The sequence below is a fragment of the Tetrao urogallus genome (genome assembly GCF_951394365.1).
Source record: "Tetrao urogallus genome assembly, chromosome: 8".
NCBI lineage: Eukaryota > Metazoa > Chordata > Aves > Galliformes > Phasianidae > Tetrao > Tetrao urogallus.
Genome location: NC_136821.1, coordinates 21,979,313 through 22,002,448, shown reverse-complemented (window position 1 = coordinate 22,002,448; position 23,136 = coordinate 21,979,313). Strand labels below are relative to the sequence as shown.

General features: G+C 39.6%; 1 protein-coding gene across 1 annotated transcript in view; it reads left to right on the top strand.

Moving 5' to 3' along the window:
• Positions 1-23,136, top strand: part of TTN (titin) — a gene marked incomplete at its 5' end in the record, with an annotated part of 236,845 nt that overhangs the window by 61,089 nt on the left and 152,620 nt on the right. The window contains 39 exons of the mRNA XM_079538876.1: positions 124-402; positions 610-891; positions 1,481-1,759; positions 1,855-2,136; positions 2,648-2,926; positions 3,053-3,340; positions 3,545-3,823; positions 3,926-4,204; positions 4,308-4,586; positions 4,693-4,980; positions 5,123-5,410; positions 6,179-6,460; positions 7,180-7,458; positions 7,573-7,854; positions 7,999-8,277; positions 8,400-8,687; positions 8,880-9,158; positions 9,243-9,521; positions 9,597-9,875; positions 10,028-10,315; positions 10,485-10,772; positions 13,466-13,747; positions 14,013-14,291; positions 14,396-14,677; positions 14,808-15,086; positions 15,609-15,896; positions 16,014-16,292; positions 16,376-16,654; positions 16,774-17,052; positions 17,555-17,842; positions 18,002-18,289; positions 18,826-19,116; positions 19,871-20,158; positions 21,047-21,139; positions 21,263-21,545; positions 21,794-21,974; positions 22,318-22,407; positions 22,491-22,758; positions 22,855-23,115. Of these exons, the coding sequence (XP_079395002.1) occupies positions 124-402; positions 610-891; positions 1,481-1,759; positions 1,855-2,136; positions 2,648-2,926; positions 3,053-3,340; positions 3,545-3,823; positions 3,926-4,204; positions 4,308-4,586; positions 4,693-4,980; positions 5,123-5,410; positions 6,179-6,460; positions 7,180-7,458; positions 7,573-7,854; positions 7,999-8,277; positions 8,400-8,687; positions 8,880-9,158; positions 9,243-9,521; positions 9,597-9,875; positions 10,028-10,315; positions 10,485-10,772; positions 13,466-13,747; positions 14,013-14,291; positions 14,396-14,677; positions 14,808-15,086; positions 15,609-15,896; positions 16,014-16,292; positions 16,376-16,654; positions 16,774-17,052; positions 17,555-17,842; positions 18,002-18,289; positions 18,826-19,116; positions 19,871-20,158; positions 21,047-21,139; positions 21,263-21,545; positions 21,794-21,974; positions 22,318-22,407; positions 22,491-22,758; positions 22,855-23,115 (10,503 nt within the window). The remainder of the gene's footprint in view (positions 1-123; positions 403-609; positions 892-1,480; positions 1,760-1,854; positions 2,137-2,647; positions 2,927-3,052; positions 3,341-3,544; positions 3,824-3,925; positions 4,205-4,307; positions 4,587-4,692; positions 4,981-5,122; positions 5,411-6,178; positions 6,461-7,179; positions 7,459-7,572; positions 7,855-7,998; positions 8,278-8,399; positions 8,688-8,879; positions 9,159-9,242; positions 9,522-9,596; positions 9,876-10,027; positions 10,316-10,484; positions 10,773-13,465; positions 13,748-14,012; positions 14,292-14,395; positions 14,678-14,807; positions 15,087-15,608; positions 15,897-16,013; positions 16,293-16,375; positions 16,655-16,773; positions 17,053-17,554; positions 17,843-18,001; positions 18,290-18,825; positions 19,117-19,870; positions 20,159-21,046; positions 21,140-21,262; positions 21,546-21,793; positions 21,975-22,317; positions 22,408-22,490; positions 22,759-22,854; positions 23,116-23,136) is intronic.

Below are 23,136 nucleotides of genomic sequence, written 5' to 3'. Positions count from 1 at the left end.
TCCATTTTCTTGCTGGGATCTTTAACCTCTTATGCATTCAGTGCCTCTGCTTAACTAACTCATTTTCTTCATTCTTAGGCATTCTTGATATAACTTAACGTTTCTTTTTCTTAAAAACTGCAGAGCCACCAAGCTTCTTAGTAAAACCTGAAAGCCAGCAAGCCATCCCAGATTCCACGGTGGAATTTAAGGCCACACTAAAAGGAACACCACCATTTACAGTAAAGTGGTTCAAAGAGGATTTAGAACTTGTATCTGGTCCAACTTGTTTCATTGGGATTGAAGGGTCAACTGGGTTCTTAACCCTCTATTCAGTGGATTCTTCTAGGAGTGGGCACTACACTTGCCATATTTCAAATGATGTTGGCAGTGACTCTTGCACTACAATGTTGATGGTAACAGGTGTGCACATTTTCTTGCTGTTTTGAAGTCTTTTTGTCTATTTCTTTGCTTTTCTTTCTGCCATGCCCACCTTAGTGATCTTTGATACCTTGCCAAGTGAATTCCCTGCTCTGCATTTGCAACCCGTGCTTGTTTGACTTGCTCTTTTCCATCCTCTTTCCTTTCCAGTATTCAGACCTTTCTGACTCCACTTTTTTGGTTTTTTAGAACCACCCAAGTTTGCTAAGAAGCTAGAGGCAACAAAAATAGTAAAGCAGGGTGACTCAGCCCGGCTTGAGTGCAAAGTAAGTGGATCTCCAGAAATGAAAGTAGTGTGGTTCAGAAACGACCACGAAATTGTTGCCAGTGAAAAATTCCGGACCTCATTCATTGACTCTGTGGCCGTACTTGAAATGAATCATCTCAGTACAGACGAGAGTGGTGACTACATCTGTGAAGCTCAGAACCCTGCCGGCAAGGCCAGCTGCAGTACCAAAGTCACAGTGAAAGGTTAGCTGTCGTCTTCTTCCCTGAGTACATCCCATTTTTCCCTAGTGGTTCCCCCTCCCACCCCCCTTGAAATCCACAAAAACATTAGATTCACTTCTAATTTCAGGCAGTACCTTTTTCTTCATGTTTTGTTTTTTTTTTTTTTCTTAATATCTCCTCACCTCTTCTTCCACAGTTTGAGGAAGAGTTATTTGTAATGCAGATGTGTACTAGACTAGGTGTTCCCCATGACTACCAAGTCTCCCCAAGGCCCAAGACAGGTAGATCTGCTATACTATGGAGCTGAAATCTGAATTATGAAGAACAGATCCAAACTAATCAGTGTCAGTTTTACACCCTCTAGTACAGACTACGAGACCTATACCCTCTCTGTCAAAGATCACACCTCTATTTTTTACCTTTTCTACAAAGGAGCTCAGAGTTCTGAAAGCTCACCTGCCTTTCATGATGTGCCCAGAAAATTGAGTGAAGTCGTTGTACTTCTGTTGGTTGTCCCAGCAGTCTTGATGTGGAAGAGCTTATATAAATAAACTGTTGATCAAAGATTTCTATACTCCTTTCTAAAAATGATCCTTTCTTCCCTTGGTAGAACCTCCTGTGTTCAGCAGGAAGCCCTCTCCAGTAGACATGCTCAGAGGAACTGAGGTTAGCCTGGAATGTGAGATTTCAGGAACACCACCATTTGACGTTACCTGGTACAAAGACAAGAGACAGATCCGCAGTAGTAAGAAGTATAAGGTTACAGCAAAGAACTACCATACAAGCATTCGCATTCTTAATGTTGAAGTTGCAGATGTTGGTGAATATCAATGCAAAGCTCAGAACGACGTAGGAAGTGACACTTGTTTTTGCACGATGAAGCTGAAAGGTAAGATATTGGCCTTCTGTAGTGCTCCCAATGGCACCGCATTGCTCCTCTTTTTTGTAGACTGTATTTACTACAACTGCATGTTTCTTGTCCAGAACCGCCGAAATTCGTGACAAAAATAAACAGCGTGACTGTTGTGGTTGGTGAACCAGTGGAGTTACAAGCAAGAGTGGAGGGCTCCCAGCCGATTTCTGTGCAGTGGCTTAAAGACAAGGAAGAAATTATTAGAGAAAGCGAAAACACAAAGATCACATTTATGGAAAATATTGCAACTTTACAGCTTGTACACACAGAAACAAGCAGTGCTGGGAAATATATCTGCCAGATCAGAAATGATGCTGGAAGTCGCGAGTGTATGGCTACCTTAACTATCCTAGGTTTGTAAAAAGCACAAATTTATAGAACATCTTTGTTAAGTTAGGAACTTGGTAATTTAGTATCAGATGCATCCTTTGCTTATGCTGCTGAATTCAAAACAGGCAAAACAGAGAATCCTGCGTCTCCAGTAAATATTAGCTGGGTTGCTTTTTTCCAGTTGCCCAAGGATAGAAGTGAAAGGAACTACAGGCCTCTTCACTGTGATGTTCGGTTGTCTGTATTCCTAAGCCATGTCTTCTGCTCATGCATGCTTGAAGAAAGACAGATAGTTGCGTTTATCTTCTAGAAGTTTCAAAATACTTGTTCTCTGTGTTGGAGAACATCTGAAATATCTAGTTTAGAGTGGGTTAAAAGATGGAAAAATAGAGTTGAAAATATTTCCCAACCCAACAAACCGAGACAACCTTAGTATCAAACATATAAGCCCTGAATTCAGTGTAATAATACTTGCAGATATTACTACTGATATCCAGTTTTCACTACATTGTTGTTAATTGTCTCTCCTTCCAGAGCCTGCAGTCATTGTAGAGAAGGCAGAGCCAATGAGGGTTACTATAGGAGATGCCTGTACTTTGGAGTGCAAAGTGGCAGGCACACCAGAACTATCCACTGGGTGGTTTAAGGATGGCAAAGAACTGACCAGCAGCCAAAAATACAGAATTACTTTTGTCAACAAAGTATCTACACTTAAAATTATGGACACAGAGAAAGAAGATGGTGGATTGTACACTTTCGCAGTGCAAAATGATGTGGGGAAAAGCAGTTGCACGGCATCGGTTGAAGTTTTAGGTTGGTTGTGTAGTTCGTCTTCTATCTTTTACTAAAACTTTCTTTTATTCGCATATTCTTTTCTTGATTCCATTCCTTTCCTCCTTTTCTTTCTAACAATGGATTTATTATATTTTTTTTATGCAGATCGAATAATTCCTCCTTCTTTCACAAGAAAGCTAAAGGAAACCCCTGGTGTCCTGGGTTCCTCAGCACTTCTTGAATGCAAAGTGGCGGGTTCACCTCCTATATCTATTGACTGGTTCCAGAATGGAATGAAGTTAGTTAGTGGGGAAAAACATAATATCACATTTACTGATAACCTGTGTATTTTAGAAGTGAATTCACTGAGCAATTCAGATACTGGAACTTACACCTGCAAAGCTACCAATGTAGCTGGTTCAGATGAATGCAGTGCTGTATTGACTGTCCAAGGTCAGTATATGATGGTCAGCAAGCTCTCTGAGCTACTCTTTTCTCTTTCTTTCTTAAAATTGCCTCTGGTCTTTTGTAAGCATACTGAGAGATATTATTGACTAGAAAGTAAAGGTTTTCTTCTTTAACTTCAGTAGGTATGTGGAAATGCTGGGGTTATGCTGTACCAACTGCCTTATCTCTCTTTTTCTCTTATATGTTTAGAACCACCATCTTTTGAGAGGACACCTGAGCCTTTGGATGTCTTGCCAGGCACAGGCGTAACTTTTACAGGTGTTATCAGAGGAACTCCTCCTTTTAAGGTGAACTGGTTTAGAGGAGCCACTGAGCTTGTGCCAGGAGACAAATGCAATATTTATTTAGAGGACTCTGTTGTGGAGCTTGAGTTATTTGATGTAACCCCTCTCCAAAGTGGAGAATACACTTGTCTAGTGACTAATGAAGCTGGCAGGGCAAATTGTACAACACATCTTACAGTAAAAGGTTCGTAAATATTGCATTTCTTTGTATGCCCTAAAATACTGTTTCTTTCTTTCCATTTGTTACTGCTATGCTCAACGCTTCTGAATTCTTACCCTTCATTAGAACCGGCTGTCTTTGTGAAGAAACTGAGTGATCAATATGTGGAACCTGGTAAGCCCATCATCCTGGAGGGCACATACACGGGCAGCTTGCCTATCTCTGTGACATGGAAGAAGAATGGCCACACACTCGCTCAGTCTCACAAGTGCAGCATCACTACCACAGAGAAATCCTGCATCCTGGAGATCCTTGACAGCACGAAAGAGGATGCAGGAGAATACACCTGCCACGTTGAAAATGAGGCAGGAAGAGATGTTTGCGAAGCTGTAGTGTCTACTCTAGGTGTGTTCTTCCTTTTCTTCTTTTTCTTGCCTATTCTTTGAAGTATGTGCTTTCAAAAGCCTGGCACTATATAATGAGCCTATCTCACTGCTTCTCTTTTTAGAACCTCCCTATTTTGTTACACACTTGGAACCTCTTGAGGTGTCAGTTGGGGATTATACAACATTGCAATGTCATGTTGCTGGAACCCCAGAAATTACTGTGTCTTGGTACAAAGGTGATACAAAACTCAGGTCTACTCCTGAGTACAAAGTGTTCTTTAAAGACAACATTGCTTCCCTCACTTTCAATAAAGTGGCTATCAATGACAGCGGCGAATATATCTGCAAGGCAGAAAACAGTGTAGGAACTGCATCTACAAAGGCTCTCTTAACAGTTCAAGGTGATGATTTTGTTCCAAATGCTTCTTTACTGTACTTCTTCTCTTGCAAAATTATATAAAAAATTGCTTCCTGGCATACATTTATCTTTTACTTGTTTTCTTCCAGAACGCAAACGACCACCTTCCTTTGCAAGAAGATTAAAAGACATTGAACACCCTGTTGGTTTACCCCTTAAACTTATGTGTCGACTCAATGGCTCAGAACCCATCACTGTGACTTGGCATAAAGATGGTGTGCAATTAAGTGATGACCACAGTGTGCACATGTCTTTTGTAGATAATGTTGCAGTGTTACAACTGGTGCAAACAGAGATGAATCACACTGGGCAATACACCTGCACAGCCACTAATGCTGTGGGCACTGCCAACACAAGCGCTAGGCTTACAGTGACAGGTGTGTTGGCTTACAAAACTTTTGCCTGGATCACAGGTGCCTCCTTCCCATTTTATGTATGGAATGGTATCTGTGTTTTGGATTAACTTTTCTATGAGCTGTATGAGCATTATATTGTTTTTTTGTGTGTGTGTGTTTCTAGAACCTAAGCAAGCACCTGTCTTTGATACTAAGCCAGAATCTATTGATGTGCCTTTTGGAGAAAGTGCTGATTTTGAATGCCATGTTACTGGAGCCCAGCCAATACAAATCACCTGGTCCAAGGATGGTCGGGAGATCCGAACTGGAGGAAACTTCAATATTACTTTTGTCGCAAACACAGCTCATCTTCGAGTGCTCAGAGTGGGTAAAGGAGACTCTGGCCAATATACTTGCCAGGCTAGTAATGAAGCTGGGAAAGACTTTTGCTCAGCCCAACTCACTGTGAAAGGTATTTGTGATTAAGCCAACTTTGTTTGCATGTTCTCTTTCTCTTGGGTATAGAGGCCTCTTTATTAGTGAGCCTCATCTTCCACCCTTTTCAGCTTGGAAATATATAGAAGTGAGCTTTTCAGAAAGCAGACATGCCATGAGATGACTCTGCTGCTCTCATACTGTGTGCCAATAGAAAATTTGTGTACCTGCCAATTCTCCAAAGGGACAAATTTCTTTGCAAAGCTCTTTGTTGGTATGGAGAGCTGCACGTGATAATATCCTACTTCTTCATTAGTGCTTAAATTACAGGGGTATTCATGCATAGTGATTATTCTATGGTAAAATACAACTATCTTGCATATTTCAGTTAGAGTTGTTAATTACTGATTTAACCTGGACTATAAGTTACTTAAGTTCTTCATGCAGAAATATGCCTTAAAGATATGCAAGCAAGTGCCACTGTACCTACCATTTTTGATGCTTCTGGGGTAAGATCCTGGGGAGATGGGCTTGTCACTACTTTTGTGCTGCTCTTGGAATATTTTCACCCCACAAAGGTAACTTCAAAATTTCTCTTGAGTGGAACAATCATCGTTCAAGTGTCTTTTACAGCTCCAGAGTGGGCGAAACCGAGTTTTGGTTATTTTTGCCATCTTTAATCCTTCTTACATCTTTTCTTCTTTGTTGCACTCCAGTGCTCTTGTGCTCCCTGTGACTTTTGCTCAGCACTGTAGATTTCATGTGGCAAATGCTGTCATTCTCTACATACTTTTTTTTTCTGCAGAACCTCCCAAGTTCATCAAGAAGCCTGAAGCTTTGCAGTTTGTGAGGCAGGGAGACACGGTTCAACTTGAATGTAAAATCACTGGCACACCAGAGATCAAGATCACATGGTACAAGAATGATCAGGCACTCCAGGCGAGCAACAGGCTCCACATGTCCTTTGTAGAGTCTACAGCAGTGCTAACTATCTTGGATGCCAGCGCTGAGGATGCCGGTGATTATATATGTGAAGCCCAAAACTCTGCCGGCGCTGCCAGCTGTAGCACTTCAGTATCCGTTAAAGGTCAGCAGCATGGCTCCACACACCACCGCAATCCTGATTCCACTCTCAGCTGCACACTGAGGCAGGGAGCTGCCACAGTGGTAGTTTTGGCTGCTGGGGCAGTGTCTCCAGCTGCTCTCACATTTGAACAGAGATGTGATATAGGCAACAGAAAGTAGGCAGAAAGTGGTAGTGGGTGTTGAATGCTGTGTAGCCACTCCCTTGCCTCCCCATTTAAGTCAATTGCAAGCTGAATAAGGCAAGGTTGCCAGCTCAGAAGAGAAGCATGGAATAGATGGAGCACCAGCCATGGTGAGAGAGCTGGACACACTTTGCAGCCATCCCTCTGCCTCCTTTTCATATATGTTGATTCAGACAGGAGTGAAATCTAGTAAGAGGAGGGCTTTTGCACTGAACCTAATTGATTGTAACTTTCCTAATTGGAAAGAGATGGGGAAAGCTGGAATATGGTCCTGGAGAGAGGGGAGAATGACTCTGGGGGAGGGATCTGAGCTCTGATTCCAGATACAGAAGTGCCATATTGGCCTTGAGACTCTGAGTGCTTGGGATGAATTCCTGGAGAGATGTGCTCAGCATTTTTTAGAGGAGAGGCCATGTATTTGGAGACTAAATAGAAGAAGTACAGGCCTCCTTCCTGAATAAGTTGCCTTTTGATACTATCCAGAAACTTACCCAGGGAAGCAGTCTCACACATTATGATGTGATTCTTTTTTTTATAGAACCGCCTGTTTTTAGCAAGGTGCCGAGCCCTGTGGACACACTTAAAGGCTCGGATGTTATCCTCCAGTGTGAGATAGCAGGGACTCCACCCTTTGAGGTGGCTTGGTTCAAGGACCGGAGGCAGGTCCGGAGCAGCAAGAAGTTCAAGGTAACAGCAAAGCACTCCATTGCCAGCCTTCACATACTCAGCCTGGAATCTCAAGATACTGGAGAATATCAGTGCAAGGCAATGAATGAAGTGGGGAGTGACACTTGCACCTGCCCGGTGAAATTCAAAGGTTTGTATGCTAAAGGAGCAACAATACCAATGCCTTCTTTTCTTGATCTCCTGGCTGCATCTCTTTCAAGCACGCATGTGTGATTAATCTCCTCTGCCTCATTTTTACCATCAGAGCCCCCACGCTTCGCCAAGAAGCTGAGTGACACTGCAATCTTCGTTGGAGAGCCAACAGCCCTGCAGGCAGTGGTGGAAGGGTCCCCACCAATTTCTGTTGTATGGCTGAAAGACAAGGGTGAAGTTATTAGGGAGAGTGAAAATGTCCAAATGTGGTTTATGGACAATATTGCAACTCTTGAGATTGCCAGTGCTGAGGGAGCGGATGTTGGAAAGTACATCTGTCAGATTAAAAATGATGCTGGCATGAGGGAGTGCTCTGCATTTTTACAAGTCCTAGGTGGGTATAGCCTGCTCCACAGGTACCATATCTTGTGGCTTGCACAGTTTCCTCTACCACCTTTATTTGCTTCTTTTATCCTCTGCTTAGTGGTTTGCAGGTGAATTTCCTGATGATGCATTTTCCCCTTCCTTCCTATTTCAGAACCAGCAGTCATCTTAGAGAAGACTGAGCCGATCACAGTGATGGCAGGCAACCCTTTTACCCTGGAGTGCAGAGTAGGGGGGACGCCTGAACTTATCACCAAGTGGTATAAAGACGGCAGAGAGCTGAGGAGCGACCGCAAATACCAGATTACCTTTTTCAACAACGTATCTACTTTGAAAGTCTTTTCTGCAGAGAAGAGTGACAGGGGCTTGTATACTTTTGAGGTGCACAATGAGGTGGGGGACAGCAGCTGCACTTCTTCAGTTGATGTTTCAGGTCAGCTCTCTATCTTTCTAAAGACAGGAGTTTTGGATGGTTTTATTTTTTTCGTTTTCCACTGAAAAAAAAAACAACCAACGTGCACTTTTCTTATTCTTCTTCTGCACTGTCTTACTTAGATCGCCTTGTTCCTCCTTCATTCTCAAGAAAATTAAAGGAAACAAATGGGGTGCTGGGATCCTCAGTGCTGCTGGAGTGCAAAGTGTCTGGCACGTCCCCCATGTCTGTGGCCTGGTTTCAGGATGGGAATGAGATTGTTGGTGGGGAAAAATACGAAATCTCATTCTTGGATAACATTTGTGCTTTGAAGCTGAATGCCCTGGATGTCACTGATACAGGGCCATATACTTGTGTGGCAACTAATGTGGCTGGATCTGATGAATGCAGTGCCTTCTTGACTGTACAAGGTCAGTGGAAGGGTATCACAGACCCTTCTACAAAACGCTTCTTCCCTCTTTATACCATATCTCTTATTTCATGTATTTTTTCTGGTTTCTCCCTTGCACTCTCTTTATTTTAAACCTGTTTTAGATTTCATCCCCAACAGGAAATCTCCTATTAATATCTTTCTCCCTCTTCACTTCTTTGTGTGACCTTAGAACCACCTTCTTTTGTGAAGACACCTGATCCCCAGGAAGTTTTGCCTGGATCAAGTGTGACATTCACTAGCCATATCAAGGGCAGCACGCCCTTCAAAGTCACCTGGTTCCGAGGCATCAGGGAGCTGGTGCCAGACAGCACCTGCTCCATTTCTCTGGATGAGTCTAAGGCACAGCTGCAGCTGTTCAACGTGGAGCCAGGGAGCAGTGGGGACTATGCCTGTGTTGTCACAAATGATGCTGGCAGTGCCTCTTGCACAACTCAACTCTTTGTGAAAGGTGTGTGTTTTGTCTATGCATAGATGTGTCTCTGCAGCACTGCCATACTTGTCCCTCATCTTATTGACCTGTGCCTCCACACAGAGCCTGCAGTCTTCATGAAGAAGTTAAGTGATTTCAGTGTAGAACAAGGAAAGTCCATTGTTTTGGAAAGTATCTACACGGGTACCCCTCCCATCTCTGTTACCTGGAAAAGAAATGGCATGCCAATAGCTCAGTCTCAACGCTGCAGTGTTACAACTACTGACAAATCTGGCATTCTTGAAATCTTCAACAGCACCAAGAGTGATGAAGGCGAATATACCTGTGAGGTGTCAAATGAGGCGGGTGGGGATATTTGTCACAGCCTTGTATCTATCTTAGGTACGCACCACCCTTGATCCCCTAGGGTACCCCAGTGATGCTCTGCCTCTACTCACTATGCTCTTTCCTCTCTAGAACCACCCTATTTCATCACACACCTGGACCGTGTGGAGGTGAAGATTGGCGAGCCCTTGGTCTTAAAATGCCAGATTGGTGGTGCACCAGAAATCAAGGTGTCTTGGTACAAAGAAGACACCAAACTGAGATCAACACAGGCTTACAAAATGCACTTCAAGAATAACGTGGCCACGCTGGCATTCTCCACCGTGGAGGACAGTGACATTGGAGAATATACCTGCAAAGCAGAAAACAGTGTTGGCTTTGCTACTACCACAGCTTTGCTTGTTGTTAAAGGTGATGGGCCCAAGGCCACTCTTTCCTGGGGTATTTTGTAGAAACTCTTTGTTGTTTACAAAAAGGGGTTCTTACTGGATTCTGTATGTTAAGTAATTCTAGGTTAACAGGATAGCTTCCTACTTATGGTGGTGATTATTATTGTCTTGCAGAACGTCAGCTTCCACCTACATTTGCCAGGAAACTGAAAGATATTCAGGAAACTGTTGGTGCTCCAGTGACTTTTGATTGCCGTATAAATGGCTCAGAGCCTATCCAGGTCTCTTGGTACAAGGATGGGGTTCTCTTAAGTGACAGCGATAATGTGCAGTCAACCTTCTTAAATAATGTTGCGACTCTTCAGATCTTGCAAACTAATATGGCTTACTGTGGTCAATACACTTGCTCAGCCCAAAATGCCCTGGGAACTGCATCTTCCAGTGCTAAGCTTCTCCTTACAGGTTTGTATCTTGCTCTTAAACAGAGATACTTTGTAACTATTTCCTCTTTTATTTCTTCACTCTTTCTCGCACTCCACTCATTGTATGGTGGTAAGGGAGTATGGGCATGGTGTCGAGAGGTGTGTGGTAAAGTTTGATGGTGAGATCTGCCATGCCTTCCTCTTTGCAGAACATCTACAACCACCCTTCTTTGACATCAAGCCAGTATCTATTGATGTGGCACTAGGGGAAAGGGCAACCTTTAAGTGCCATGTAACTGGCTCCGCACCCATGAGGATTGTGTGGACCAGAGACAACAGAGAGATCCGCCCAGGTGGCAACTACAAGATGATGCTGGTGGAAAACACGGCCAGCTTGGTGGTCCTAAAAGTGGGTAAAGGAGATGCTGGACTCTACACCTGTACTGCCAGCAACAGTGTTGGAAAGGATGCATGCGCCGCCCAGCTGACTGTACAAGGTACTGCTGGGAGCTCTACTGTTCAGCAGACTTTGATTTGCGAAGTAGACACCCTGAATAGTGCATATGTGAGACTAACAATCTTTTCAAGAGGGTACAGTGAGATTTGTTATTTCATGTAAATACTATTTTAATATTTAAATGCTTATCCATCTTCCTTTTGGTCTGATACAGTGAGTCCTACCAGAGGAATTCTCTCACTGAAATGTTAAAATTTACTTAATACCACATTGTGCCTTTATGAATGATCCCATCAGCCAGCAAAAGCTGTCTGCCTAAAAGTCTTTCTGTAGAAATGTCATTCACTAACTGATCTAGAAGAGGGAACGGTAGCTGGAAGAAGCAGATTATCCTAAGAGACTTAAATGTGTTTTTTCTGTGTGTTCAGTTCCTGCAAATATTTTCACTCTTCCAGAGTAAAATCATTGAAAACCACTGTTGTTGAATAGGAAAAATTGTAGAATCTAGAGGCAGACTTGGTGGCAAAACAATCATTCTGCCAACACTTCTCCACACAGTGTGTGGATGTAATGATTTTTTGAAGGTCTAATTTTAAAACTGGCCCCGTGTAAGTGGCACTTGTATCTTACTGTAATTTCCTTAATGTAGGTGGGAACCTTGGTTATATTTATAGCTGTTCCGGACATCTTATTCCTGCTTATTTTATGAAAGGACAAACATAAAATCAACTACTTAAATGATGTATGACTTTCTATGTCCCTGTTGTTTCAGGGGCATTCTTTTCTTCCTCTGTGTAAGCTTTGAGGTGAAAAAAACAACAGAACAGCACACATGTGCATGCAAACATTTCAAGAGTAAATACTGTAACTTCTACTCTGAGACAAATAACAGAAGAAGCTGAACCACCACTAAGATTTTTTTAAAAAACACATCAAAAGTATTAGATAGATCTGGAGCATATTCTTTCCATACAGATTTTTCTCTCTGGGTGTATGAGGACTGTGGCAAACTGCATTACCTGTGGATTCAGTGGCAAATAGAGATTCTATTCTTATATAGATTGTCCTACAAAAGTTATTGAAATACTGTAGCAAGAAATCTTATTTAAAGAAATCTCTTTTTAAAGAAAGAAATCTCTTTTGAAGGTTTCAAGCTTGCTTGCACCAGAATCACAATTTTGCTTATTGTGAATGATAACAGTACTAGTATGTTCTTTTGACTGAAGTTATTGTTCATAGAAGGATCTTGACTAACCTTATTAATTCTCTTACTCTGCAACTCTTTATTCACAAAGTTGTGAATCGATCCTTTTATGTTTTTTAATCTTATCATTACTTACATTCTTTAGAATTTGTACGGTTTTCTCTTTTCTCATAATTTGTCATAAAATTCCTACAGTACTTGGAAGTGTAATCTTATGTATGAATTGGTTTACCTTTTTTTTTTTAATTTGGGAAGTTGCTGTCTCATCTTTATGATATATATAGCTTTGTTTCTAGAATCAAGATCTTGTGTCCAACTGACTTTCAGCATCTCCCAGTTTTTTAAATTAAATTTTAAATTAAATTAGATTTAGTGTTCTAAATCTGTAGCTTTAATAACTCTTTTAGAAACTACTTAACATTTTAAGTATGTGCTTTACTAAGCTATGTTCTCATTTTTGGAAAGAAATTGAGTCAGAGTGTGACTGGCCAGCAACTGACCAGTATGCAGACAGGCAATCATCTGTTTATCAGTGTGAAAATTGATAGTAAATTACTGAGATTTCAAGAGTTCTTGTGTTAACAAGACATCATCTCTATTTTTAGAAACTCAAAGGAAGTTTTGTTACTAACAACATAGGATCTTCTGTAAACATCCCACAGGTTGAAGGAACCCAGAATAAAACAGATATTCTTCCTACACTTTGCAGACGGATGCGCAAACAGGGACTTAACTGTAGAAAGATCCGTTGGTTTCGCCCACATTACCACCTCATCATTGTACTACATCTATCTTTGATCCAGGCGTATTCAGAGTCTTGTGATTCTGAATCATTCATGTGTTACTTTTGATGTAAAACATCAAACATCTGCTCCTTTCTCTCCTAACAGAAAAGAATGTATCTAGTTTACTGTGCAGTCACAGGATCTTTATAACCAATTTCAGTAATACCAACCATCTCATAATTCTTCCCAGCATGACTGTTTTGAACATCTTTTATTTGTGGTGCCTAAGCTTCTGGACTTTTCTTCCTTGTATGCACCTTTATGTTTGGTTTTGCAATGAATGTGTGAAGGGTTTTAACTCGGGTATATTTATTGACTGTATCAATTCTTAATGACCTGTTAGGTTATAAAGCAGTTGCTATAATACTCAGCATAAGTTCTCTTAATAATTCCTAGCTGAACAGTTTGAATTCTTGCATTTCTACGGTCATTCTTATTATCCACATATTGCAAGAGGATATTATTAAAGAAAACCACACATCAGCTGATCTAAACTGGATGTAAAGAAAGAGAAGTAGAATGGGAAAGTAAGGAGAAACTAACTGAAATGCCAACAGAGAATTTGTTTGCTACCTAATATACATTTTGGACAAACTTGAATTAATAATAATAACAAACATAGAAATTACAAAGTTAGAATGTTTGCATAAGTCCCCAAAGTTTATATTTTCTGTTACGTATTTACCTGCTTTTTCAAAGAATCAGCGCAGTTTAAAGCATCATCTCCCATTTTTGGCTTTCCAGAACCGCCAAGGTTTATTAAGAAACTAGACTCTTCAAGACTTGTGAAACAACATGATTCCACTAGGTATGAGTGCAAAGTAGGTGGATCTCCCGAAATTAAAGTCACCTGGTACAAAGGAGAAACTGAGATCCATCCTAGTGAAAAATATAGCATGTCCTTTGTGGATTCAGTGGCAGTCCTTGAAATGCACAACCTCAGTGTTGAAGACACTGGTGACTACAGTTGTGAAGCCCAGAACCCAGCTGGTAGTGCTAGCACCAGCACCTCACTGAAAGTGAAAGGTGAGAATCCAAGTTCTTTCCTGTGCCTTTCTGCCTGTAAGAGTACTCCTGTGTGGAAAAGCTGTTAAATCTCAATTTCTTTAATAGGAAGGGACAAAACCTGTTGGAAAAGATGCAAAGTCTCTTGCCTGCTTGTTATGCTGTGGGAGATCTCTTTTATTTATCATTTGCCTTTTTTATTCCGTATCAGTTTGACTACTTGAATACTCTCCCCTCTTTAATGTCCTCTGCTCAAATAACACAAATTTTAACTCCTTTGTTTCAGCACCCCCTGCTTTTACCAAGAAGCCTCATCCAGTCCAGACCTTGAAAGGGTCTGATGTTCATCTGGAATGTGAGCTTCAGGGCACACCTCCATTCCAGATTTCATGGTATAAAGACAAGCGAGAAATTCGAAGCAGCAAGAAATACAAGGTCATGTCTGAGAACTACCTTGCTAGCATTCACATTCTCAATGTGGATACTGCAGATGTTGGTGAATATCACTGTAAAGCTGTAAATGATGTGGGAAGTGACTCCTGCATTGGCTCTGTAACATTGAGAGGTTTGTATACAGATTGGCATCTTCTCAGAATGTCATTGTTCCCGTTACCGTCCTCCTGCTTTTCCTTTTCTGGACTGTGATTTTTACAATCTTCTCTTAAATAGCACCACCAACCTTTGTGAAGAAGCTGAGTGATATCACTGTTGTGGCTGGGGAGACAATTGAACTACAAGCTGCAGTTGAAGGAGCACAGCCCATTTCTGTTCTGTGGTTAAAAGACAAAGGGGAGATCATTAGAGAAAGTGAAAATCTTTGGATTTCCTATTCAGAAAACGTTGCATCTTTGAAGATTGGAAATGCAGAACCAGCCAATGCTGGGAAATATATTTGTCAGATAAAAAATGATGCCGGATTTCAGGAATGCTTTGCCAAACTAACAGTGCTCGGTGGGTAGCATGGGATAACAAAAACAACAGCAATAAAAAAACACTAATGCTTAAAAATTTCAATTTTTACGGTACTAATAACTCTTGCATTGTTGTTTTTAAAAATGTTGTGACTTACATCTCATTGCAGAACCTGCAGTCATTGTAGAGAAGCCTGGTCCAGTGAAAGTTACAGCTGGAGACTCTTGTACTCTGGAATGCACAGTAGATGGCACACCAGAGCTTACTGCTAGATGGTTTAAGGATGGGAATGAATTGTCTACTGACCATAAATACAAAATCAGTTTCTTCAACAAAGTATCTGGGCTTAAGATCCTCAATGCAGGACTAGAAGATAGTGGAGAATATACTTTTGAGGTGAAAAACAGTGTTGGTAAAAGCAGCTGCACTGCTTCAGTGCAAGTTTCAGGTTAGTTGTCTACTCTTTTTGAGTCATATCTGATCAAAAGTTCCTTTACAATGCCTTTATGTAGCATACTGTTTCTTAGGACTGACAGTCTGGGAGACTCACTGCTTGTATAATTTTTCAGTTCTTTTGCACATGACGATGACAAGAGTCAGGGATAGATGCCTACCTGACATCTTAGGGGCAGGAACTGCTGCAAGGATTTGATTTTTTCACCTTTAATCCAAGCGTCTTTTTTCAGACAACTGGTGCAATATTATTTAGTATAAAAAATACTTAAAAACAAACAAACAAAAAATCCTGCCCTTTAAAAGTGTGTGAGTAAAATCTCCAGCCTTAGTCATCAATATCCTTAGTCATCAACTCTCCACTTCTCATTGACATAGGCATGCAGGAGCAGATTGATAATGTATGTACAGTAAAAGAAATTGAACTGATTTTATGATACATAGAGAACATTCTATAATTTAAGCTTCTGTACGATAGTTTTTCATTTATTTTATTATTTTTTTTAAACAAATACAGATCGTATTATACCACCTTCTTTCACAAGAAGACTGAAAGAAACATACGGTCAGCTGGGTTCTTCTGCTGTTCTGGAGTGCAAAGTTTATGGGTCACCGCCCATTCTTGTTTCCTGGTTTCATGATGGACAGGAGATTACCAGTGGAGACAAATATCAGGCTACCCTTACAGACAATACTTGTTCTCTGAAAGTTAATGAGCTTCAGGAATCTGATATGGGAACTTATTCATGTACAGCTACTAATGTAGCTGGATCTGATGAATGCAGCACATTTTTGAGTGTTAGAGGTCAGTATCTATCAGATACACTTATTTGTTTGCAAAAAGTCTTAATTCTTTTGTTACACGCTCTTCATCAGAAGATCAAGAGTACTACTTCTTTGTCTGTTTTATTTGTATACTTAGAGCCACCATCTTTTGTGAAGAAACCTGAACCACTTAATGTTCTATCTGGAGCAAACATCACATTTACAAGTATCGTGAGAGGCTCTCCTCCATTGGAAATTAAATGGTTTAGAGGTAGCGTTGAGCTAGCACCAGGACACGAATGCAACATTACCTTGCAAGACTCCATTGCAGAATTGGAGCTATTTGATGTACAGCCACTTCAGAGTGGAGACTACACGTGCCAGGTCTCTAATGAGGCAGGGAAGATTTCTTGCACAACACATCTTTTTGTCAAAGGTTTGTGCAGACTATTTCTTACACTTCTTCATAGAAATAATATGGCTTTACTTAATTTATTTTCTTCTTATTGTTTGTTATAGAACCAGCGAAGTTTGTGATGAAGGTGAATGATTTAAGTGTAGAGAAAGGAAAAAATTTAATCTTGGAATGCACATATACGGGTACTCCACCAATTTCAGTGACGTGGAAGAAAAATGGAGTAATATTAAAACAATCTGAAAAGTGTAGCGTCACCACTACAGAAACTTCTGCCATACTGGAAATCCCTAATAGCAAACTGGAAGATCAGGGGCAGTATTCTTGCCATATTGAAAATGACTCTGGGCAAGATAATTGTCATGGTGCAATTACAATACTAGGTGCGTCATCAAGCCACTATCATTTTATCAGCTGCTATTTCAACCACTAGTAGTCACTGTGCCATACCTTTTTTTTTTCTTTTTCTTTTTTGTGCTAATACCATGTGTTTGTTCTTTAGAACCACCTTACTTCGTTACACCTTTGGAGCCAGTGCAGGTGACTGTTGGGGATTCTGCGTCCTTACAGTGCCGGGTTGCTGGAACACCAGAAATGATTGTGTCATGGTACAAAGGGGATACAAAGCTGAGAGGAACAGCTACTGTGAAAATGCACTTTAAGAACCAAGTTGCCACTCTGGTCTTCAGCCAAGTGGACAGCGGTGACAGTGGGGAGTACATCTGCAAAGTAGAAAATACTGTTGGGGAAGCTACTTCATCTTCTTTGCTTACCGTTCAAGGTGAATAATTCTTTCTAAAAATTAGGAAAATTGCCTACATTTCTTAAGTATATTTGCTCTTTCAAAAACTAAGATTGCTTTTTCCTTTTTAAAAGCTTTGCTCTTTCCTGGCCAGTAAGATACCCCGTCTTCTATTAACAAAGGCCTTCCATTAAAACAAATTGAAATTAATCTCTCACTGATCCCATTTCTTCTGTAGGAATAGGAGGTTCTGCATCTTCATTACACACTTAGGAAATTTTTCTGATGGCTTCTGCCTGACAGTCCTGGGTGTTAAACAGGCTAACTGAGGGCCGAATTGTTGTATATTTTCCTACAACCAGATGTACTGTGGTATTTATACATCAGTTCCCAAATTAAATGATATAGTGGATGAAATTTTTTGATAAGTTATTAGCAGAATTGCATTTTATGAATCGCTTAATCAGTAATTACTGGTGAACACTGCAACAGTTGCGTAGCTTTTGAAAGCACTCACCGTACAATACATGTTTTCTTACAGAGCGTAAACTTCCTCCTTCTTTTACAAGAAAATTGAGAGATGTTCATGAAACTGTTGGCTTGCCAGTTACATTTGATTGTGGCATTGCTGGTTCAGAACCTATTGAAGTATCTTGGTTTAAAGACAATGTGCGTATAAAAGAAGGCTACAATGTTCACACATCCTTCATAGATAATGTAGCAACTCTGCAGATTTTGAAGACCGAGAAGAGCTTTATGGGGCAATATACCTGCACAGCGAGCAATGCTATTGGAACTGCTTCTTCTAGTGGCAAACTTGTCCTTACAGGTCTGTGGGCTGTGAATTATTGAATGGAAATATCTTAAAACTCACATTTACTTTATATATGTATTTAATATTGTAAAAATAGTAGTATTTATTTCAGGGAGGTTTACAATAGCAAATTGAGATGTTAACATGATGCTTTTTATTTCCTTTGCTCTTCAGAGGGGAAGACTCCTCCATTCTTTGATACCCCAATTACACCTGTGGATGGTATTGTTGGAGAAAGTGCTGACTTTGAGTGTCACATTTCTGGAACACAGCCAATTAGAGTCACCTGGGCAAAAGATAGCCAGGAAATTAGAACAGGAGGAAACTATCAGATCAGTTATGTAGAAAGCATAGCCCATTTGACCATCTTGAGAGTTGACAGGGGAGACTCTGGAAAGTATACGTGCTATGCTAGCAATGAAGTTGGAAAGGATTCTTGTACAGCACAACTGAATGTTAAAGGTACTGAATAAATAATACTTTGTGTGTACATTTCTTTTAATTGAAAAGGAAGCTAGCTTAATTGCTGCAGGACAAGTTTGAGAAAAAACTTGAAGCATAACTTTTGTGATACACCTCAAAAACACCTATCTGGAAGTACGTACAAGTCTTTGGAGGGAATTTGGAAGGGTCATTAACAACAATGGGAGAAGGAAAGAAATAATATTGTCTTCAAACTAATTTCTTTATTGTCTTTGGATTATTTCTTTCTTGATAACTCAACGAAAATCTTGTGTTTTTAAGGTCAGTTGCCTTAGATCAATGTAAAAGATGTGGGGTTTTTTGTAGTTGCTTTTATGCACATAGGAAAATCAACTAACAGTGAATGTATGATTAAGACACTTGCTATTGATCTTGGCTTACTCTCACTTAAAAATGGAAAAACAGTCCTGTTTAAATGAGAGCAAATACTGATTCCCCAATGTTATTTTTTTTCTTGAAATAATTTATTTAGATTTATTCATTTCAGGTTTGATGCATGTGTTCTTTCTTTACAGAACGAAAAACTCCACCTACTTTTACTCGGAAACTGTCTGAAGCAGTAGAAGAAACAGAAGGGAATGAACTTAAACTTGAGGGCCGTGTTGCTGGTTCTCAACCTCTCACTGTTTCTTGGTATAAAAACAATCAGGAAGTTCATTCAAGTCCTCACTGTGAAATATCATTCAAAAACAATACCTTGCTTTTGCATATCAAGAGCGTAGGGCAATCAGATGCTGGTTTATATACCTGCAAGGTGTCCAATGAAGCAGGAAGTGTGTTGTGTACATCCTCTGTTGTTATCAGAGGTTAGTTGAAGCCATGTTTTTCTTTACTTCTTACTTTTTCTCGGTATGTTAGCTGCAAATATACAGCTTCTATCTTATAAACTTGTACAGTTAACAAATTAATTGCATGTGATTATATGTGTTTGCTTACCTTAACATCAATAGTTTGTACTGAGATGGACAAGATAAAGCTGATTTGAACCACAATATCAAGGAATCTTTCAATTTGGGGGAAATCAAACCATTTCTTCAGGGAGTGGCTTCTTTATTTATTCACTACTTACTATGAATTATCTAAAGTAAACATTGAAATCTTTAACATGATATTTTGGTTGAATCTTTAATCATTCTCTCTTTTTTTTCTTTTTTTTCTTTTTAAGAATAACAATTTTTCTATGCACTTACAACTAAGCTGGAGCAGCATGGCACATTGTCCTAATGCTACTGCAGGAGATTCTATATTTGTTTCTCTACCAGTGCTTATGTAGTTTACAGACTAACAGCAGTACATGAGTTCTACTATTTTTTGCATGTGGATGTCCTTACTGTGTGCAGAGAATGTGTTATGTAAAGCACTCATTGCATGTTTGCATTCAAAGCATACTGTCTAGATAGTAATTATATTTCCTAAAACTATGATTGGGATTCTCAGACTTCTTATTCTTGCTCATTCCTTGTCATTTTCTTTCTTAAGAATCACATGTATCTCTTTCTCCTACACTCTTAATCATACTTTCCTTCTTGGAGAATTCACTGAAGCATTTTCACCTTTCAGAACCAAAAAAGCCTCCAGTTTTTGACCAGCCTCTTCAGCCAGCAGCAACAGAAGAAGGTGATACCTTGCAGCTCAGCTGCCATGTCAGAGGATCAGAGCCAATCCGGATTCAGTGGCTGAAGGCAGGAAGAGAAATAAGAGCTTCAGAAAGATGCAGCTTCAGCTTTGCTAATGGAGTAGCTCTTCTGGAACTTGCTGCAGTTACCAAATCTGATTCAGGAGAATACGTGTGCAAAGCTTCAAATGTGGCTGGCACTGACACTTGCAGATCTAAAGTGACAGTTAAAGGTACAGTTCAAGGCAAAATCAAACCATGCAATGGAAATCTAAAATAAAACTTCATCCTGCTTTGTTTTGTGTGGAACAAAGATACTAATATTCTAACAGGAAACAATTAGTATCTTTTAGTTCTTTGCAAAACTATGCAATCTGGGGAGACGGTATATTGAAAAATAATTTACATATAAATATCAACATAAACTGTGAGTTCAGTGTCAAACCAGTAATATATCCTCACTGAAAAGATTAAGAATTTAGTTCCTAAAACAAAACACAGAATTTAACAAAAAGGAAAGCTAAGTTAGTTAAAATTACATTCATCTGTGCATGTTTTTTGTAGTAGCAGTGTTTATTAAAAGAAATTAGAAAAGGAATTTGATTCATAATGTCGCCTTAGAGGTTAGTTGCTTCAAAGCTGTTAAAGCTCCAGTGCATTTTGAAATTATAACTAGAAGTAAATATTGCCTAACATGAGACCTTCCATGTAGTGTCCTGTCTTACAAATGCATTCAAGTCATGAAGATCCAGTAACATGTAGAAACAGTTTTTGTCACTATGTGGGTAGCAGGAAAGATAAGTACTACACAAAGGAAAAAAAAAAACAACCAACAGATCACTGTTTAAAAAATGCAAATAACTTGGAATAAAATTTCCAGAAATAGACAGAAAATACTTCATTAAAAACTGACTCATTTTAGAAAGTGAAGCTTCTTATTTGCATATCCATCTATGAATTTGCATCTGTGAAAATATAAACGACACAACTAATGTTATTGAAGACTACAAAGTTTCATCTAGAAAGCTCTGGGCAATCAGCTTGAGTCCTCTGCAGGCTCCTGTCAACCTTACCTATTCTGCGATACTGTAAATCTTGTTTGTTTGTTTGTTTTTCCCCAGAAAAAGCAGTAGCTGCACCAGCAGCTAAGAAAGCAGACATGGAAGGAAAACTTTATTTTGTATCAGAGCCTCAGAGTATCAAAGTCATGGAAAGTAAGAATTCTTTCTAAAATTACCCTGTTTTCTATTTGCGTATGCCTGATGCTTGAGATCATGTCCTGCTGTCATAGAAACACCAAGAAAATACTTAGCCTTCTTATTTGCATCTTTCTGCAGAGACTGTTGCAACATTTATTGCAAAAGTTGGAGGAGACCCAATTCCAAATGTTAAGTGGATGAAGGGGAAATGGAGGCAACTCAACCAGGGTGGTCGCATTATAATCCAGCAGAGAGGAGATGAAGCCAAACTGGAAATAAAGGACACAACAAAAACAGATTCTGGCATGTACAAATGTGTAGCTTTTAACCAACATGGTGAAATTGAGAGGAGTGTCAACCTGCAAGTTGAAGAAAGGAAGCAAGAAGTTGTTGAAGAGGATGTCAGGGGAAAACTGAAAAGGTATACACAGAATTTGTATAAACTACCTTCCCATCAACACAGAACTTTCTGATTATAAGATTCAGATCAAGATACAATGTTTAATGTTTATTATACGTGTTTAATTGTGTACTGAAAATAGAAGCACCTGACTAGGTTACACTAAAGGATTGTGCTGTATATAGCAGTTCTAAGTTGATGGATTTTTTTTCAGTGGACGTCTTTCTAGGAAACTTAATAAATTTAATGTTTGTTATTGGTTTGAATAGAATTCCAACAAAAAAGAAGGAAGATGAAGAGCAGACTATTGATATCTTGGAACTTCTCAAAAATGTTGATCCCAAAGAATACGAGAAATATGCTCGCATGTATGGAATTACAGATTTCCGTGGCCTCCTGCAAGCTTTTGAGTTACTAAAGCAGACCAGAGAAGAAGAAAGCCATAGATTGGTAAGATATATTGCCACTATGGCATTGTTTTTGTTAGAAGTAACAAAGTTCTTGTAGACAGACCTTGTGACCTGTACTTTCTATACAGGCTTTTCTGGAATCTGTTCAGATGTTTTACTGATCGTTCTCAATTTCCTGCATGCTCAAACCAAAGAAGAAGGGATGGCCCTTCTGGCCAACTGTGTTCTGCCTTGACTATGTGGCTACTATTTTTAAGATGGGAAGATAGACTAGTTATAGTATGGTTACATCAAATTTGATGTGAGAACTAATTCTGTGTTGGATAAACATGCCAACTTGGCATTTAGTATCTAATCATTATGTACATTTTGTCTTATTACAGGAAATTGAGCTCACAGAAAAGGCTCAAAAAGAGGACCAGGAGTTTGAAGAACTTGTAGCATTTATTCAGCAACGGCTCACACAAACAGAGGTGACATATTTTTGTCCTGATTCATGAAATATTCAAACCCATAACAAGAAAGATTAAACTAATTTAAACTAATATTTTTTCAGCCTGTTACTCTAATCAGAGACATCGAAAATCAAACAGTTTTAACAGATGAAGATGCTGTCTTTGAATGTGAGATTAAAATTAACTATCCAGAAATTAAGCTTTCATGGTACAAGGGAACTCAGAAACTGGACTCCAGCGACAAATATGAAATTAAAATTGAAGGTGATCGCCACATACTGAAAATCAGAAACTGCCAACTTGAAGATCAAGGGAATTACAGAATAGTGTGTGGACCACACATTGCCAGTGCTAGACTAACTGTGATTGGTAAGTATATTTTGAAGTGTGTATTTGAAGTATTTTTTACTTTATTTATTATATTGTGTAATGTCTTCTAAAATGTATGTTTTAACATGCTAATAGAGCCTGCAGTTGAACGGCATCTTCATGACACTACTTTCAAGGAAGGAAACACATGCACGCTGTCTTGTCAGTTTTCTATCCCAAATGCCAAGTCTCAGTGGTATAGAAATGGGAGGCCAATTAAGATAGGAGGGAGATATTCAACACAAGTCTCCGACAAAGTACACAAACTCATCATCAAGGATGTTAGAACAGAAGACCAGGGACAGTATACCTGCAAGCTTGACAATCTAGAAACAACTGCTGATCTGGCCATTGAAGGTTTGTAAACAGATATAGAAT